The 20082-nt window shown below is 36.9% G+C and overlaps 1 protein-coding gene across 2 annotated transcripts; it reads right to left on the reverse strand.

Moving 5' to 3' along the window:
* Nucleotides 1–610: 610 nt before the first annotated feature.
* PTGS2 (prostaglandin-endoperoxide synthase 2) lies at nucleotides 611–8812 on the reverse strand. Of its 2 annotated transcripts, XM_032393193.1 has the most exons (11): nucleotides 7814–8812; nucleotides 7466–7653; nucleotides 6572–6688; nucleotides 6309–6452; nucleotides 5479–5622; nucleotides 4875–5056; nucleotides 4148–4231; nucleotides 3796–4042; nucleotides 3210–3496; nucleotides 2823–2970; nucleotides 611–2682 (listed from the first exon to the last, which is right to left on the reverse strand). In XM_032393193.1, the coding sequence occupies exons 2-11, from the start codon at nucleotides 7515–7517 to the stop codon at nucleotides 2273–2275; spliced, it is 1815 nt and encodes a 604-aa protein (XP_032249084.1). In that variant the 5' UTR covers nucleotides 7518–7653; nucleotides 7814–8812; the 3' UTR covers nucleotides 611–2272. The 2 variants fall into 2 exon arrangements, with proteins under 2 accessions (XP_032249084.1, XP_032249083.1); XM_032393192.1 differs by lacking the exon at nucleotides 7814–8812 and having other exon boundaries at nucleotides 7466–7809.
* Between the last annotated feature and the right edge of the window lie 11270 nt (nucleotides 8813–20082).

Here is a 20082-nt window from a genome sequence, read left to right on the forward strand (position 1 = left end):
TAAGGAAATGAGATAAATGGGATAATGAATAGTAAAGAGGTCAATGGATCAGTAGGCTCAGTAAAACTAGAGTTTACATGTTAAAGTATGAGTACTAAGAGAGGTGAGTTAGGTGAGTCAAGAAGATGCTTGAAATCAAGATTTTGGTAATGGTATAGCAATTGATGATAAGATCAAGGTATGTATAGTCTTAGGAATATGGAAGAAGCCATCACAGGAATGAAGGCCAAGGAAGAGAAAAGCCAGGCAGGATGTTAAATAGGTGGTCCGTGTGGATAGTGCTATTACTGAAATATCAAGATTAGGAGTACAATGGAAGCCCATGAGCCAGGTATCGATGGTTTGCCCAACTCTTTTGAACTTACAATTTTGTACCGCCTTAGCCATTTTATCTTATTCTTTGCCTTCTGTGTGCTTGGTTTTTTCCTTCTTCCAGATTAGGCAATGAAAACAAGTTTGTTGCTATCTCCTCTACCTCTTCCTCTAGTAAGCCTCTCTATGACTGAGGGAAGAACCATTTAATAGCTAGTCTAGTCCAGAATAGATAGAATAAAGACAATGGTACATATACAGTGTTTTAGAGAAATCATAAGTCATATGACAAGATATCTGGAAACAGCCAAAATTTATTTTAGAAGAGATTATTCCATTCTTAAATAGTATAAAAATAAACAGGCATTTGTTTCAACACTTACATTTTACATAAGTTAATTTAAATACACATTTGTCTGAGGCACCAAAACATTCATATTATATTCCGAATTCCCAGGTTCAGTCAGCAGGTTATGTTAATACAAGTTTTTTAATCAGTGAAGTTAAAGTTTTTTATATAAGCCCTTCTAATATTGACTATTTCTTTCTTAACTATAAAGTTTTTAGAAGCATAAAATCTTAAAAATTCCCCTGAGTTATTTCCTTTAATGAAATTTCATTCTTTCTCTACCTAAGACACTGCTTTTTCAATTACTTACAAATACTGATGTTATCTGTAATCAGTGCTTGATTTAAAAAATATTAAAACCCAAAAAATATTAAAACCTACAGTGCTCTGCACTTGTCTCTCAGGCTGAATGAATTAATGAAGGATCCATAGGTCCTTCAAAAATGTATAAAAGGTCAGTCTTATGGTACATCTAGGCTAATGAGACACAATGTTTCTCTGTGAGCTGGTATATAGGTAAATCTTCTGTATTTCAATTCCAACTTTCCATATTTCAATATACCAGAGTTGGGTTCCTGAAAATTTATTCATGAATCTTAATCTAATAATTTCTTATAGTTTACATATTAATTCAGTTATCTCAAAGAAGATATACTGATTCTCACATAATGCAAAAAAAAAAAATCATTGCAGCTTAAACCTAATTTATAATAATGTCCTAACAAAACATAAATAATAATCCTCAATAAATTAAGTAGTATACAGTACCAGCAAATGTCAGCTGACAATGAGATGTGGAAAAGAAACATTATCTTCCCGGGAACTATTCAGGATTTGTTTGGTTTTGCTTTTAAATGGGAAAGAACATTCATTAGAATAGAAATACAGCTTTCTTCTACAACAACCCCCTACAGTTCTTTGTAAGGCATTAGTCTTATTGCAGGCTTCTTCTGTTACACACAGTTTAAAATGATAAATTCTCTGCCTTTCACGTAAAATGCCTTTGTGTAGAGGCCTTTAAGGGCTGTTTTCTTTTTTTTTTCCTTTCATTCCTCTTAAGAGGAGCTAAATTACTAGTAGTCCTGAGTTGAGGTTTTCCTGAAAACTTGCAAAAGTTCAGATAAGTACAGAGAGTCCAAAGAAAGATGAACTCAGATCTTAAAAACCAAGAAAACAAAGAAGTAAACTAATCAGAAGAGAGTTTCTCCCAGCGCAGTGGCTAACGGAAGGAAAGGAACAGTGTGCAGGTAGTTGCTTCTAACGTATCATGGAAGATACACTAGAAAATCCCGATAGTGTGGGAAAAAAACTTGCAGCATTTTGCCATCTTGGAACAACATTTAAATGTCCAAACATCATCGCTTTTTTCTTATTATATATAAATAATATAATTCAAGTAAAAGGATGTCGAACTCATTTACAAAACAGAATGAAAACTGTTTTCCCCTTTAGCCTGAAGACATCTTTAAAGTAGTGACATGAAAATCTTCACCAAGTATGACCCCTCTCTTCTTAACAGAAGATGTTAAGTAACATAAGGAGTTTAACATAAATATTAAATAATTAAGTTAAAAGAAATCGTCCATATAAATAAATATGATTAACAGGCTTCTACAGTTCAGTGGACCGTTCTTTTAGTAGGACTGTGGGATTGATATCATCTAGTCCGGAGTGTGAAGAGCTTGCATTAATGGTGACTGTTTTGGTGAGCTGTGGGTCTTGAACACTGAACGCAGTAAAAGGACAGCCCTTCACGTTATTGCAGATGAGAGACTGAATTGAGGCAGTGTTGATGATTTCAAAGCCTACTTCTCCACCAAAAGTGCTAGGCTTCCAGTAGTCAGGTGAACAGATGGGATTACCCATAAGTCCTTTCAAGGAGAATGGCGCTCCCATTTCTACCATGGTCTCACCAAAGATGGCATCTGGACGAGGCTTTTCTAGCAGGAGGGCGGGATACAGTTCCATGGCATCAATATCACCATAAAGGGCCTCTAACCCCGCAGCCATTTCCTTCTCTCCTGTGAACGCGACAAAGACATACAACCAATGTAAAAAACTTTACAGGAAAAAAAAAAAGTTTTAACCCTTTGCTCAGTTCCCTTTCAACTTCTTTGTTGTTTCCATCTGACCCCTGATGCTTCAAAGAAGTTTCTCTCACCTGTAAGTTCTTCAAATGAGGCATAGGGCTTCAGCCGAAAGCGTTTGCGATACTCATTAAGAGACTGGTATTTCATCTGTCTGCTCTGGTCGATTGAGGCCTTTGCTACTTGTTGTACTGCAGCTGGAACATTCCTACCACCAGCAACCTGCGGCAAATAAACGGTAGAACAAGATTTTTAGGCATCTTAATGATGATTTCTATTTTAAAAGAAAGCACTCACTCCCTGGGTACAGAGTAGTGAAGACTGATGTTCCCAGCTGAGACCTAAACTATCCAAGTTAGAAATATTACTCCGTATCGGTAAGTCTGAGAACAATCATTTCAATGGCGGAAATTCTAGTGACTGAGTAGTCCTTTGTTTTGTTTTCCAGTAACAAGGCTTACCCTGCCGGCAATCTGCCTGCTGAATGATTCCACAAACTGGGTAAGCCCATGTTCCAGCAATATAGAGTTGTTGTAGATAAACTGCTGGAAATTGTACTCCTGGTCATCTATTTGCAAGGTGTCCGGCAGAAGGGGATGCCAGTGGTAGAGTGTGTTAAACTCAGCAGCAATACGGTTTTGGTACTGGAACTGTTGGTTGAAAAGCAGCTCTGGATCAAATTTCAGCTTGAAGTAATAGCCGCTCAAGTGCTGTACGTAGTCTTCAATCACAATCTTAATGGTTTCTCCTATTTACACAAAATAAAAAGAAATTTAGAGCATTAATTCTCTGATTACCAACTTTCACGCAACTGAGATGCTGTGAATCCGCTCTTCCTTCACTTCTATTTTTGTCCTTTGTACCATCAAAACAGAAGGTATTTGTATTTCCAATCATGCTGAAGGATTGAACTGAATTAATATGGAGCATGTGATTTTACATTCACCACGTTCTCCCAGAATTACTTAAAACATATCAAAGATATCAAGTTAGTTTTCTCTGCAGCAGAAGAGGGTTTTATTTAAATTATCTTCTCTTCTTGCTTACCTATCAGTATGAGCCTGCTCGTCTGGAACAACCGCTCATCATCCCACTCTGGATGCTCCTGTTTAAGCACATCACAGACTCTGTTGTGTTCCCGTAGCCAAATTGTGGCATACATCATCAGACCAGGCACCAGCCCGAAGACTTCCTGGCCCACAGCAAACCGTAGGTGTTCAGGAATATGGGGTGGGTAGATCATCTCCACCTGAGTATCTTTGACTGTGGGAGGATACACCTCTCCATCAATTACCTGAAAAACAACAGTAATAAAAACGTTAAATTTTAATCAGTATAAGTTTTTAAAATGGGTAAGTCGTGAGTCATAACTAATTCTTAATATTCAAATAGAACAAACCTGATATTTCATTTTTCCATCCTTGAAAAGGCGCAGTTTATGTTGTCTATCCAAAGTTTCCCCATAAATATGGCTTAAGTCCACCTAGAATATTATGGGAAAATTTTAATTTGTTGCTGTTGAAGTGTCTATAATTTATCATTAAATAAACATGTTTCTCACAGCCACAAAATACTAAATTTATTATCCACTGACACTACAAACCTATGTCTCTTGTGTATTTAGTATCTCATAGTGAAGTATAGTATATATTTAATGAAAAGGTATTTAGTATCTCATATGGAGTTGTAAGTATCTAATATGCTTCACTATAACTGTATTTCTTTTAACAAGCATCAGAAAATATATTATTAATATAAAATTCTTACTGGCAAACTGAAACTGTCATTGAACTCCAAGGGATAATAATGCTGCAAAAATCTCATAATATTTCAAGTAGTATAATCAGGGTACAAATGTTTTTGAAGACACCACTTTTTGCAGTGCTAGTATTTTAAACTAAAATGTAAGAGCCAAATTACAAATATTATGTCTATATGTATACGCATGTGTATTTTTACTAAACCAATGAATCAAAAATGGAAATTCCATTAAGGTTTTTATAGAGACAGAGCATTTTTTAAAAAGAGGGTGAATCTGGTATAGCAAATACACACACACACACACACACACACACAGAGCACTCAGTTATAATTTTTGCTATAATTTCAGTTTAACTCTGTCTTACCCCATGGCCCAGTCCTTTGGTGAAAGCTGGCCCTCGCTTATGATCTGTCTTGAAAAATTGATGGGTGAAGTGCTGGGCAAAGAATGCAAACATCATATTTGTGCCCTGGGGATCAGGAATGAACTTTCTTCTTAGAAGAAATTTTTCCACAATCTCTTTTGAATCGGGAAGCTCTTTCTTGCCTGAAAAATGAGAAAGCTTAAGATAAGAATTCATTTACAAATTCAAGGAAGCAGCTATTTCCTATGGGGCCTTCTTCACTTACAGGAGAAATACAAGTGTGAACAGGATTATAATATAAATGGAAGTTCTAAGAAATGGGGAAACACCTTCTTACTGAATAACTTTACCTATTTTGTTTAACTAGTATTAATTTGGTTTTAATGAAAGAATTTGAAAGTGAAGACATTATACCAAAATGTCCATTCACTTTCATGGAATAGTTTACAAAGATTCACTTTCAAAAAAAAATCTCCACAGATAATCCTTAAGAAAGCCAACAATATGCTTTTATTAACAAATAAATGATAGTTCAGGGCTGAATTTTCTAGGTAGCAATCCAATCCCTACTGCAGTGAATACCGCTCTGCCTCCCGACACTCACCTTTCACACCCATGGGTGTTGGACAGTCATCAGCCACAGGGGGAAGAGCTCTGGTATAGTAGGAGAGATTAGAAAAGGCTTCCCAGCTTTTATAGCCATAGTCCACATTGTAAGTTGGTGGACTCTCAATCAAATGTGACCTAGCTGAAATTAAAAGAAAAAAAAAAACTTTGTTTTATTTGTGTCCACATCAATGTTCCTTTTTATTGTAAAATGTGCAAAGTGCCACGAAAGACTGAATTTAATACCAACAAAGATAACCTATTGTAAAACAGTTACACTTCAAAGTCTGCCACTTCTACTAAAAAAAATCAGAATGATTCACTAAAATGCATCTTTAATAAAGTATATATACTTTTACATAAAACATGATCTAGCCATCTTGATTTTTCAAATAATCATCCACCTACCGCTTAAGAGGCCTATGAAGGAATGTCTGGGCAAGACACTTGCTTTAGTAACAAAGTTATTTTCTTGCTGACCCAAATCCAGATTAACCAGATTATTTTACTGGGTGCAATTCTGTGGTCCATGGACATTCAGTAAACTGGACCACACTTCCTTCACAGATTGGCAAGAGCAGTGAATTTAGAAGAGGTGTACAGGATTTAAGTAGAATTCTGACTGTGAGACAGAACTTTACAAACTTAACGGGACTGAGATGTATTTTGGGCCATTAAGACAGAAGGCAAACTAAAAAGATCTGTTTAAAGTAAGTCATTTTGACAAGGTTGAAAAGAGATTTCAGGATTAGGTTTAATAATCTCAAGTTTTATAAAGAACATTTTTCTTTGAGGAAACTGAAAACCTTGAAAGAGACTTGTACTTACATGTCAACACGTATTTCATAATTACATTTCGCAGGAAGGGAATGTTATTGACAATGTTCCAGACTCCCTTGAAGTGGGTAAGTATGTAGTGCACTGTATTTGGAGTGGGTTTCAGGAGTAATTTTATTCTTGTCAGAAATTCAGCTGCAAAGAGAAAAAAAAAAAGAGGGAAAGATTAACAGGATCCATTCTAAGACACTAGAGTGTAAAGTGATACTACACGTATCCCCAGTCCAAATAAGGGCACCCAAGGGCAAACTTACGTGTTGAACAGTTTTCGCCATAGAATCCTGTTCGAGTGCAGTCACACCTATACTGGTCAAATCCTATGCTCATACATACACCTTGGTTTTGACATGGGTTGGAACAGCAAGGATTTGCTACAATAAAAATAGACAGTAAGTAAGTCATTCTTTACTTCCTTAATCTTGATTTAAATTGCTTTACATAGTATGGGTCAAGTTTACGTAAATAAATTCAAGAAATATACAGGTAGTCATGGGAAAACAATTTCTTTAACCTGTGGCACAGAATGATTATAATGAATAAAATACCCGAAGTCGGTAACAATATTCAACCAGGGAAGTGATGTTGCTCAGTTTTTTCTTTAGTAACTTTTTAGATGTTCGAATTAGCATTTTTAAAGAGCTCAAAGAAGTAGCATTTTCATAAAGTAGACGTATCTAGTACATTAATCAAATTTAGGGGAAATTTCAGTGTAAAAACAGATCATTGTTAAAATATTTTGCTTATCTTAAATAACCTGGGCTTTCCTGGGTCAGAAAAGCACTAATTTTAAAACAATGACTCCCATTCCCTAACAGTGGGCACCACACACAAACATTTCACATATATTGATCGATCCTGTCTTATCATAATAACAATCTGCAAATTATACACTGTTCCTATTTAGCAGATGAGAAAAGTGAGACCCACACCGGTTAAGTAACTGGCTCAGGATGATCAGAGCTGGTGGCAAAGCTGGGGTATTCACCCCGTTCTTTTGGACTCAAAATGGTCCAAGCTCTCTACCCAGTCAAACATCGTCTCCTTTCCGGGACTGTTCAAAGTACCGGGAGGATCCGGGAGGTCAGAGCGGAACCTCGGCGGGGATTACGGAACGGAGGAGTCCCAGCTGCGGGGCGCCAGGTACTCACCTGCACGGCAGAGCGCCAGGGCGGCGCAGAGCAGCAGGGCGCGGGCAAGCATCTCGGCGGCGGGAGGAGCGCGGGCGGGCGGAGGCGTTGCCGTACTTGGGCTCCGGGTTGCGGTGCTGGAGCAGGCGCTGTGCGAAGTCCCCGAGCGTAATCCTGACGCTCGCTACAAGTTGTTTGACAACTGGAAGCTAACGGAGAGAACCTTCCTTTTATGCGTGAAAACTAAGCCCACGTGACAGCATGACTGTTTCTTTCCGCCTTTTTTTACCCACTCCCCCCACAACTCTCCCCCTCCCCCTGTCTACTTAAATAATTGCGTAAGACCCGGGTGGGGGCAGGATTTTTTACCCACGCAAATGAGAAAATCGGAAACATGGGAAGCTGCCCTCGGATTCCCCAAGGGGGTGCAAAGCGAATTGCCCCCCTCCCCGCTGCGATCTCCTGGTTCTCCCCCAGTTCCTCAGCTCCGGAGTGCGATTTGTGCCAGATTCCCTTTCTCCTAGTCTTTGACCCGGAGCTTTCGAGAGACGGTGCCTCGGCGGATCCCACTGCGGGGAGGGACAATACTACGCTGCTTCTCCCGGAATCCGAGCGGTCCGAGGTCCCAGAGCGCAGGGAATCTCCCTGCGCGGCCGTCCGCATGTCTCATCCCCAGGTCTTTGGGGGGCCGAGGAGTCACAGTCTGGACAGACTGGGCCAAGAAAGACTGTTTTACACGTCATGTATTTCAAACATGTCATGATTTTAGTGACGAGCCATGACCTAGTGTATATGCAGCACATACATACATTACATTTTTTTTATTTGGCCGAATGAACTATAATAGCTATCGTCGGTGTACATATCTGTAAAATGTGAATTCCTCTCCACAATAGCTCCTTACCAGTTATCCTGTAAATAGTCCATCTGAGGCTTGAACGACCACCATTATAACGTTTCCTCTCCTCTGATGAACAAGGGAAGGGAAAGGGCCCAGGATCTTTCTGGGATGCTAAATGTTCAAAACATCTGCTTTAATGCATTTCTTTCTCTGCTGTGCGGTTTTTACCACTTTGGTCACCAGCCCTTCACAGGAGATACACAAAGAAGACACTAGGTTTTTAAAGTTTCGGTGTTTTTTTTTTTTTTTTTTTTTTTAGATCTTTTCTGCCCGCTTTTCCAAGATGATGAATATGGCAATGGATCAAACTACAACATTGCATTTACTTTTTAATTGTCCAGGCTTAATAGTGCAAATTTTCTATTTTCATTTTGGAACATAGTTTGATGAGGTATTGAGTGGAATGGATGGAAAACATGGATGAGTTTGACAATTTTGAATTTCATCATTCCTTGCCTTTATTTAGTATCTTTCGGTGGTGTGAGGGTGAAATTCAAAAAAAAAGAAAGAAAGAGAAAGAGAGAAGAAAGAAAGAAGAAAGAAAGAAAGAAAGAAGAAAGAAAGTTACCAGCATCAAAGTGGAGAATAAAAAGTAATTAAGCCATAAATTCTTAGTTCTAATGGAAAAACTACACCAGATACCTCAATCTGTAGAAGTCTTAAAGAAAAAAAAAAAAGACTCACTTGAAATTTTTTTTTCTTACCATTTTGCTTAAGGAACACATTATCTGATTTTACATGAGACACAAATGACTAAAATTCCATCTCATCCAAGAAGCCTTTCTCCTCCTCTAGTCATATTTAATCATTCAATTTGTGACACTCCCATTTATTGTGTTAAGTCTTACATGAAATTTTAACTAAGCCTAATTTTTTTGTAATAATTCAATTTTCTGTTAAATGAATAAGTTGTATCTACTCAAGTTTTAAAGTGATATTTAGGACCATGCATTTGAGTTTTTTAGGTGTCATGTAAGATTCCATACTCTGACTCTGGTACTGCACTCGAATTCTACATTGCAATCCTGAATTCATGTTGAAGTCATCATCATCGATATCCTTGTTATCAAGTCTTAATTGCATACTTACTGTGTACCATTTCTTGTTCGCAGACAGACTGAATTCAAAGGTGAGGACAAAACAGTGTGTAGAGAATAATCACATTTAGACTACTTGGAATGTAAAGAAATTGAACTCTCTCTCATAGTGAAAATTCAATGAAAAAAATCTATTTAGCTAACCTACTTGGTTAAACCTGTAATTTCAATGACATGGTAGAGTGGAGAGGCTTCCATGTACTTACGCAGTCAGAAAAGAGTTCAAAGAGAAAATGACACTTTAAGGATGGGCACAGTTTAGAAAGGAAGTCCAAATATGGGCTTGAGGAAAAACCATTATGATATGACTTATTAAATAATTTTGACAAGTCTGAGACCATGAAATAGAATGGATAGTACATTTGGGGATGCTGGTCATGAGGAGATATTAAATGTCCCAAACCAAATCCAAAGGGCTAAACCTGTTTTATGTGGAAAAGTACCAGGATTATTGTGCCTTGATATATCACACCATAAAAAATAAGGTTTTGATTATGTAAAATCATAGCTCTCACTTTTATATACATTTAGTGTTTCTGTGTATATTTTAGATAAATATATATATCTATGGTACAGTCTTTTTTTTTAATTAGTCTCTAAAATGTGTTGGGAAATTCTCTGTATGAAGGAAAAATAAGAAAGCATATTAAAAATCTACCAGAGCATTCTGTTGAGTTTTACTGCCCCCTTCTGCTGCTTTAATTTCTATCAACTTCTTTTTCTTTATTATGCTGTGAGGATTGCTAGGTAGATTTTGGGTCTGAGGTTATAATGTTCACAAAAGTCTACATGTGCAGAGCTCATTTTAGATTTAACTCATGAATATACTGAAAAGGAATGAAATATTAATTGAAGTGATAAGCCATTTATATGAGTTAAAAGAAAATAAAAAATAAAGACTCTTAATACCCCAAATTCCAAATGAGCTAAATTTTTTTTTTAGATTTTATTTATTCATTAGAGAGAGAGAGAGCATGGGGGGGGGGGCACATACAGAGGGAGAGGGAGAAGCAGACTCCTGGCTGAGCAGGGAGCCAGCTATGTGGGGGGCTTAAGCTAAAGGCAGACACTTAACCGACAGAACCACCCGGGCGCACCCCCAATGAGCTAACATTTTTGAGAGAGACATTTCTTATTGTTGAGCAGGGTTCCACCACTCAGACATGCAAGAATTCTCTGATCCACTATCTCAGGCATGGAGCCTCTTCCCATTTCCCTCCCTTCTGCTTTGGTTGACCTAGTGATTCATTCAGAGGGAGTGGAGATTGCCCCATGTCTTTTCATTCATGGCATGTTGGATAGAAGAGTTTTGCCATCCTGCAGCAGGGTTATTCTTAGGAGATATTTTAGCAAAGTTATGCCACAGAGTATATCTGTATCTTGAAAGACGGAAATGCTACTTACAAAAGGCCTCTAGTTTAGCCTTTAGTAAATCCTGGTTGTGCACCCATTCCTGGCTATATAAGATAGAAGTTTCAAAAGCTCTAAAACATTTTTTTTAATTAAAAAAAATTCTTGTCACATAAACCAATGAGGAAATACCAGATAATATCCATTTCTGAGTTCTGTTAAAAAAAAAAAGTTGGTCTCCTTTATTTTTGTCAAATAACTCAAGTCCCTGATAGATTTTTTTTCTTTACTTTTCATGGTTGCATAGCATTAAGTACTCAGACGAGCCAAGGTAGACTGAACACAGTCCTTGTGTTAGAGTTAGAAATCTCAAAGGAGACTAAGGAAGTGCAGGGGAGTGTGAGCAGGGTGAACAGGGGTGGGCACTGTGAGAACACACTCACCAATTAAATAGCAGGATTAGGACTTCTAGTCTGTTACAGAGGAGAGCTGGAAGGAGCTTCAAAGTTGCCACTTCATCCTAACAACAAATCAAATCCTGAACAAACAGAAAGCTCAGTACTTTTCTTTGATCTCTTAGAGCAGTGAGGTGACAAGGATAAAATGCTGCCCCCAACATTTGAGAGATAGTCCATACAGAGAAGCACAACTTAGCAGAGCAGAAACTCATAGGCAGAAACCTCCATGGAAACCAGTACCAGGATTGGAAAACTCAAGGTGTAATTGACAAATTCTGGGTGCTCAATGTGGATAAGTCTGAGAGTTAAAAAATCCAGGAGAAGGGGACCCCTGCTTTTGTGTTTCACTTCCTGAAGCTCTACCAGGTTCCCACAGTGACTATCAGAAGAAAAAAACAAAAACAAAAAACAAAAAACGAAGACACTGAGAACCCTTGAGAGATTGATAGGGAAAGAGGAAAAGTAACCATTCTGAAATATGCCAGAGCATTCTGTTCCTTTCAATAAGGCCTGCATTGGAGAGAAACTATTTCATCAGAGCCAGAGCCAAAACTATTGGGGTTGTATCAGAGTGGAACTAAGCTGGGGGAAAGGAAATACCCACCTCCAGCTGCCTCTAACCTTCCACCCATCCAATTACTCAACTCCAGCCCTCAGGCAATCCGTCCCACCTAAGATGTGGGATTGGGGGCCTGAAAAACACTTGTGACATTTACAGATGAAGGGCATAGATTCACTAAAATACTGAGCCCTAATCATGGGACTATAGACCCCTTCTCCTCACCTCACACCTCACCACCACATTGCTAAGGTCCAATTTACCAGGGTTCCTTTCACCCCACACACCATGTCCAGCTCTCAACAAAGAATTACAAGGCATGCTGAAAGGCAAAAAACACAGTTTGAAGAGGCAGAACAAGCATCTGAACCAGACTCAGACAGAATAGAGATGTTGGAAGTAACAAATTATTAATTTGAACAACTATGATGAACATGCAAAGGTTGCTCATTTAAAAAAAAAAGTAGATAATATGCAGAAACAGACAATATAAGCAGAGAGAAATAAATTCCAAAAAGAATCAAAAAGAAATGCTAGAGATCAAAAAACACTGCAACAGAAATGAAGAATGCCTTTGATGGGCTTATTAGTAGGCTGGACATGGCTGAGCAAAGAATCTCTGAGCTTTAGGATATGTCATAGAAGTTCTCAAAATTGAAAAGCAAGGAGAAAAAATACTGGAAAAAAAAAAAAAAAAACAGAATATCCAAGAACTGAGAGACAACTGCAAAAAATGTAACATATGCATAATGGGAATATCTTCCTGAAATTAATGTCAGATGCCAAGCCACAGAGCCAGGAAACTCAGAGAACACCAAGTAGGAAAGTGCCAATCAAACTACACCTATGCACATCATAGACTGAAGAAAATAAAAGAGAAAAAATTTCGAAAGAAGCTAGAGGAAAAAACACCTTCATTTAGAGGAACAAAGGTAAGAATTACTTTCTACTTCTACTAGGAAACCATGTAAACAAGAAGGGAATGCAGGAAAATATTTAAAGTGTGAAACAAACAAAAAAAATCACCAACCTAGAATTCTGTACCCTGAGAAATTATCCTTCAAAAGTCAGGAAGAAAAGATTTCTCAGACAAACGAAATCTGAATAGAATTTGTGATCAATAGGTCTGCCTTCCAAGAAATGTTAAAAAGTGTTCTCTAGAGAAAAGGAAAATGTTAAGTCAGAGACTCAGATCTACATAAAGATCTATATAAAGAAAGGAAGAGCATTAGAGAAGGAGTAAGTGGGGGTAAAATAAAAACTTTTATTTTTCTTATTCTTAATGGATCTAACAGATAACAGTTTGTTCAAAATAATAACAAAAATGTATTTGAAGATCAGAGCTTATGTAAAAGTGAAATAAATGACAGCAATGATACAAGAGATGAGAGGGAGCAATTAGGAATATTTTGTTATTATGAAGCACTTGTACTACCCATGAAGTGGTATAATGTTATTTGAAATGGAGTTGGATTAGTTGTAAATGTACATGGCAAATTCTAGGGCAACCACTAAAAAAATTTTTTAAGAAGCATAATTGATACGTTAGGAAGAGGAAATAGAATCTTGTAAAATTCTCAATTAAAATCACAATTAGCAGAAAAAAGAGTGGAAGACAAATATAGGAATACAAAACAAAGGCAACAAGTAGGAAACAGTAACAAATATGGCAGATATTAATCTAGCTACATCAATAATTACTTAAAACAACAGAGATTATCGGGGTAGATCAAAAAAGAAGACCAAACTATGTAATTTTTACAAGAAACCCATCTTAAATGTAAAGACACACATATAGGTTAAAAGTAAAGGGATGGAGGAAGATACAGCATGCTAATGCTAATTAAGAGAATGCAGTAGTGGGGTGCTTGGGTGGCTCAGTCACTGAGCGTCTGCCTTTAGCTCAGGTCATGGTCCCAGGGTCCTGGGATCGAGCCTCGCATTGGGCTCCCTGCTCTGCGGGAAGCCTGCTTCTCCCTCTCCCACTCTCCCTGCTTGTGTTCCCTATCTCGCTGTGTCTCTGTCAAATAAATAGGTGAAATCTTAAAAAAAAAAAAAAAAAGATACTATTAAAAAAAAAGAGAGACACAGTAGTAGCTATATGAATTTCAGACACAGCAGACTTCAGAACAAGGAAAATTATCATGATCAAAGAGGCACATTACATAATGTAAAGGAGTCAATTCTACAAGATATAACAATCCTTAATGTGTATGCACCTAACTACACAGCATCAAAATACATGAGGCAAAAATTGATGGAACTGCAAGGAGAAATAGAGGAATCCACTATTATAGTTGGAAATTTTAACAATCTTCTATTGAAAACAGATATCCAATAGATAAGAAAATCAGTAAGAGCAGAGCTGAACTCAATAGTACCATCAATCAACTGAATATAATTGACATCTATAGACTTCTTTATCCAACAACAACAGGATACACATTCCTCTCATGGTCACATGAAAAATACACAAAAATAGACTGTATTCTGGGCCATAAAGAAACACCTTAACAGGGGTGCCAGGGGGGCTCAGTTAGTTAAGCATCTGCCTTTGGTTCAGGTCATGATCCCGGGGTCCTTGGATGGAGCCCTGCATAGTGGGTTGGGTCAGGCTCCCTGCTCAGTGAGGAGCCTGCTTCTTCCTCTCTCTCTCTCTCTCTTTTCCCACTTCCCCCTGCTTGTGCTCTCTGTAGCGCATGCTCTCTGTCTCTCTATTTCAAATAAATAAATAATAAAAAAAAAACCTTAACAAATTTAGAATAATATAAATCATACAATGTGTGCTCTCACACCACAATGGAATTAAACCAGAAATCAATAACAGATAACTGGAAAATCCCCAAATACTTGGAGATTACACAACATACTTCTAAATAACATATGAGTCAAAAGAGAAATACCAAGAGAAATTTAAAAATATTTTGAAGTAAATGAAGATGAAAATACAATTTAAAATGTGAGATTCAGCAAAAGCAGTGCTTAAAAGGAAATATATAGCATTGATTGCATATATTACAAAAGAAGGAAGATCTAAAATTAATAATCTAAGTTTCTACCTTAGGAAACTAAAAAGAAGAGCAAATTACATCTAAAGTAAGCAGAAGACAAGGAATAATGTATATTAGAGCAGAAATCAATGAACTTGGAAATTGGAAATCAACAGAGAAAGTCAATGAAACCAAAAGCTGGTTGTTTTAAAAATCAATGAAATCAACGTCTCTAGCTAGGCTAAGAAAAAAGAGAGAAGACACAAATTACTAATTTTAGAAATGAAAAAGGGGACATTACCACATATCCCATGGAAATTAAAAGGAGAATAAAGGAATACTATGTATGACTGTATGACCACAAATTTGAAAACCTAGATGAAATGGACAAATTCCTTGACAGGCACATCTATCAAAACGCACACGAGAAGAGTTAGACTATATGAATGGGCCTATATCTACTAAAGAAATCAAATCAATAATTAATAACCTTCCAAAGCAGAAAACACTAAACCCGGATGGATTCACTCATAATTTCTACCAAACACTTAAGAAATTCTCTACAATCTTTTCCACAAGACAGAAGCAGAAGAAATGCTTCTTAACTCAATCTATAAGGCCCACTTTACCCTAATACCAAAACCACACAAAAACATTACAAAAAAGTAAAACTACAAATCAATATCTCTCATGAATATTGGTGCATAAATTTGCAAGAAAATATTAGCAAATGAAGTCCAACAACATATAAGATAATTATATACCATGACCAAATGGAATTTATCCCAGATATGCAAGGCTAGGATCTAAACAAAATCAGTATGAAGAAAACTACAAAACTATGATGAAAGAAATAAAAGAAAAGCAATAAATAGAGGAATATTCTGTGTTCATGGATAGAAAGACTTATTAATGTCAATTAGTCAGTTCTTCCTAACTTGATCCATAGATTCAATGCAATCCCAATCAAAATTTCAGAAAGTAATTTTGTGGATGTAGACAAACTGATTCTAAGAATTATATGGAAAGGAAAAGGCCCAGACTAGCCTGCTCAATGTTGAAAGAGAACAAAGTCACAGGACTAACACTATTGGCCCTCAAAACTTACTATATAGCTATAGTAGTCAAGGCAGTGTGATATTGGCAAAAGAATAGACAAATAGATCAATAGAACAAAATAGAGAGCCCAGAACAGAGCCCCATAGAGTCTACTCATCATTGACAGGGAGCAATGGCAATGTAATAGAGAACAGATAGTCTTTTCACCAAAGGAGGCTGGAACAACTAAACATTCACATGCAAGAAAGAAAGAAAGAAAGAAAAAAAAAAAAAAAGACTCCAGACACAGATTTAATTTCCTTCACAAAAACTAACTCAAGGGGCGCCTGGGTGGCTCAGTCGTTGAGCGTCTGCCTTTGGCTCAGGTCATGATCCCAGGGTCCTGGGATCGAGCCCCCGCATGGGGCTCCCTGCTCAGCAGGAAGCCTGCTTCTCCCTCTCCCACTCCCCCTGCTTGTGTTCCCTCTCTCGCTGTGTCTCTCTGTCAAATAAATAAATAAAAATATTAAAAAAAAAAACAACTAACTCAAAATAGAGCTAAATGTAAAATGCAGAACTATAAAAGATAGATACAAAAGAAGATACAGCAGAAAACTGAGATGATTTCTATTATGTCAATGAAAATCAAGATGACCTCTCTTATGTCAATGATTTTTTAGATACAACACTAATGTCATGATCCATGAACTCAGAAATAATTGATAATCTGGACTTTACTAAAATTAAAAACTCCTGCTTTTTCAAAAGACACTGTCAGGAGAATGAGAAGAAAAGCCACAGACTAGGAGAAAATAATTACCAAAAGACACATCTGACAAAGGACTATTATCCAAAATAAGAAGTCTTAAAAATCAATAATAAAACAGATGACCAGTTTAAAATATGGGTAAAAGATCTGAACAGATTCCTCACCAAAGAAGATACTCAGATGGCAAATAAGCATGTGAAAAGATGTTCCACATCATATGCCATCAGAGAAATGCAAATCAAAGCAACAGTGAGATTACCCGTACACATGTATTAGAATGGCTAAAATCTAGAATCCTGACCACCAAACGCTGGCAAGGATCTGGAGCCACAGGAATTCTCATATATTGCTGGTGGGAATGCAAAATGGTACAGCCACTTTGGAAGACAGTTTGACAGTTTCTTATAAAACCAAACATACCCTTACCATATGATCCAGCAATCACACTCCTTGGTATTTGCCAAATTGAGCTAAAAACTTACGTCCACCCAAAAACTATATGCAGATGTTTATGGCAGGTTTATATATAATTGCCAAAACTTGGAAGTAATTAAGATGTCCTTCAGTAATTGAATGGTACTTCCAGACCATAGAACATTATTCACTGCTAAATAGAGGTAAGCTATCAAGCCATGAAAAGACATGGAGAAAACTTAAATGCATATTACGTTAAAGAAACTGATCTGGAAAGGTTACACACTGTAAGATTCCAAGTATCTGATATTCTGGAAAGGCAAAATTATGGAAACAGTAAAAGAGTAGTGGTTGCCAGGGGTTAAGGAAGAGGTAGGGATGAATAAGCAGAGCACGGAGGATTTTCAGGGCAGTGAAACTATTCTATATAGTACTACAATGGCGGATTCATTCATTAATGTCATTCATTACACATTTGTCAAAATCCATAGAACCTTCAACACCAAAATGAACCCTAATGTAAACCATGACTTTGGATGATAAGGATGTCTCAATGTAGGTTCATCAATTGTAACAAATGTACTACTCTGGCGGGGGATGTTGATAGTGGAGGAGATTGTGTGTGTGTGTAGACAGGGGGTATAGGGGAATTCTGTGCTTTCTGCTCAATTTTACTGTGACCTTAAACTGCTCTAAAAATTAAAATTCATTAATTAAAAAAAAAAGAACCTCAGCCTATAAATAAGGGCTTTTGATTTTAGCTGTTTTCTTTTTTATTTGTTAACATATTAATTCTACTCACCTCACAGATGTTTCACCTCATTTTTAGTGATATAAGAAAACATCCTCCACCACAAGAGCCACAAGACTGTTTTGCTGGAAGCAATGCATATTTGTTTACTGATTATTCATTATCATTGGTAAGCATCTTCAAGGTTGAATGTTGCAGGATGAATAATGTCAGATGCTCATTTCTTAACTAAGATCTCTCTCTACCCTAGGGACAATGATTCCCTTGCAAATATCTGAAGAATTTGTTCCTTCTTTCATTCCTTTCCTATCCAGAGATAGCATTCACAAAAGGCCCCTTTCTCCCATTGTTGAAAATCTATTCTCTCATCTTAGAGGTTTGCTTCCTTTCCAATTGCTTCGACAGGAGTCTCTTGCTTCTAAAGCTATAGCTGTACCCTGTAATCGAAGCCGAATCTCAAACCCACTTTTCCAATTGGATCTTTTCGTTTGACCATACTAAAAGCCAAACTTATCCTCAACAAAAACTTGTTTTCCTTTCATATTCCCCATTGGAGTTAACAGGCTTACAATCCACCCAGAGTTATTATTTATTAGCATTAATCAACATCTCACATGCTACATATTTTACTTGAATATTTTGTTTACTGTCTTTCTCCCCCACCAAGAATGTGAAGTTTATGAATATAGATGTTTGTCTGCTTTTTTCACTGTTTTATTTCAAATGTGTAGAACGGTGCTACTAGTGATCAATAAATCTTTTGTTGAATAAATGGGTGAATCTATCTTCTGTGAAATCAACTTTAAAAATGAGATGACCTTTATTTCGTCTTGTAATCATTTCCTAAAGTTGGAGTTTCCAAATCAAGGGAATCTACATTTTTAAGGCTCTTTGTAAAATGCAATGGTTATGGCAGACACTGGGGGAGTCATCTAGCTGTGTGATACCTGGAACTGCTTCGGCCGTCTTGTACAAGTCAGTATATATTGATATAACAAAGGAAGGTTAAGAAGAACCTGGGTCCTTGATGGCATTACTGAGATAGAGTCCTGGTCGATTTCCCCTAGAGTTTGCCCTACCACTGGATTTCTTGCTAAATGAGTTCCAATAGCTACACATATGAACTGAATTGTGTTGAGCTCAACATACATCAATTTTACTATTCCTTGTTTTTATTTTTTTTATTTTTTTAAAGATTTTATTTATTTGACAGAGAGACACAGCGAGAGAGGGGACACAAGCAGGGGGAGGGGGAGAGGGAGAACCAGACTCCCCGCTGAGCAAGGAGCCCGATGCGGGGCTCGATCCCAGGACCCTGGGATCATGACCTGAGCCGAAGGCAGACGCCTAATGACTGAGCCAGCCAGGTGCCCCTATTCCTTGTTTTTAAATGTATAGTCTTAAAAGTGATGATAACCATCATGTCCCATCTGTTAAGTCTCACAGCTCTTCATTACTCTTGAAATAAAATCTAAACTCTTTACAATGGCCTATAAACTCTCACTCACTATGATCCAGTTTCACTGGTTTTGTGTGTCTTAACCACATCTAACTTTGTTGCCCAAAAGCCTTTGCATTTGCTGTTTTTTACCCAGAGTGGTTTTCCTCTATATGGCTGAGTTTTGGAGGGTTTTTTAATTCTCAGCTATCAGCTCAAATATTGTACCCCCAGTTACTTTCTCCATTATATGTTCTTGTTTTTCTTCATTGTACTTTTTACAATCTAACTTTTTAAATTTACTTAGTTGCTTATTGTCTTCCTCTCTCAAATATACTCATTATAAGAGTATCATCCTTGTCTCTTCAGTTCACCGTTGTATCTCTAACACCTAATACATGTACCCAATTCATGGTCTGTGCTCAAAATATTTTTTGAACAAATGAATAATATGTGATGATCAAGACAAAGGTTATATGAAAAACATGTTAACTAGATAAAATCATTTTAAATACTTAATGTATTTTTTAAATGCCCACAACAAAAAAAAATTATGCTAAGGAAATTTTATCTGTTACATAATTGTAATATTTAGTAAAGAGAGAACACTCACAAATGAATAAAAAAATCTAAACATACCAATAGGTATACAGGCAAAAGCCACGATCAACTAATTCAATAAAGAATTGCTTAGTAATCGTAAGAAAATATAGTTTGCACTAACAAAGAAATGCAAATAAAATTAAGAAATCATTGTTTGAAAAATTAATAATTTAGTAGTGTTCATGTATTGAGTTGTCACTATATTCCAAGAGCTATTAGTCTTTTTCTATTTTTACATACATACCTTTTTTTTTAGAAGGAAAGCAACTT

The sequence above is a fragment of the Phoca vitulina genome, unplaced genomic scaffold (genome assembly GCF_004348235.1).
Source record: "Phoca vitulina isolate PV1807 unplaced genomic scaffold, GSC_HSeal_1.0 scaffold71, whole genome shotgun sequence".
NCBI lineage: Eukaryota > Metazoa > Chordata > Mammalia > Carnivora > Phocidae > Phoca > Phoca vitulina.

Excerpts from the sequence above, each read along its gene's own strand:
- PTGS2 (XM_032393193.1), bottom strand. The coding sequence starts at position 7,517 with ATGCTTGCCCGCGCCCTGCTGCTCTGCGCCGCCCTGGCGCTCTGCCGT. Across the intron at positions 3,497-3,795 it reads GAGCAGGCTCATACTGATAG|GAGAAACCATTAAGATTGTG; the intron begins GTAAGCAAGAAG and ends TTGTGTAAATAG. Across the intron at positions 2,971-3,209 it reads GCAGGCAGATTGCCGGCAGG|GTTGCTGGTGGTAGGAATGT; the intron begins GTAAGCCTTGTT and ends TATTTGCCGCAG.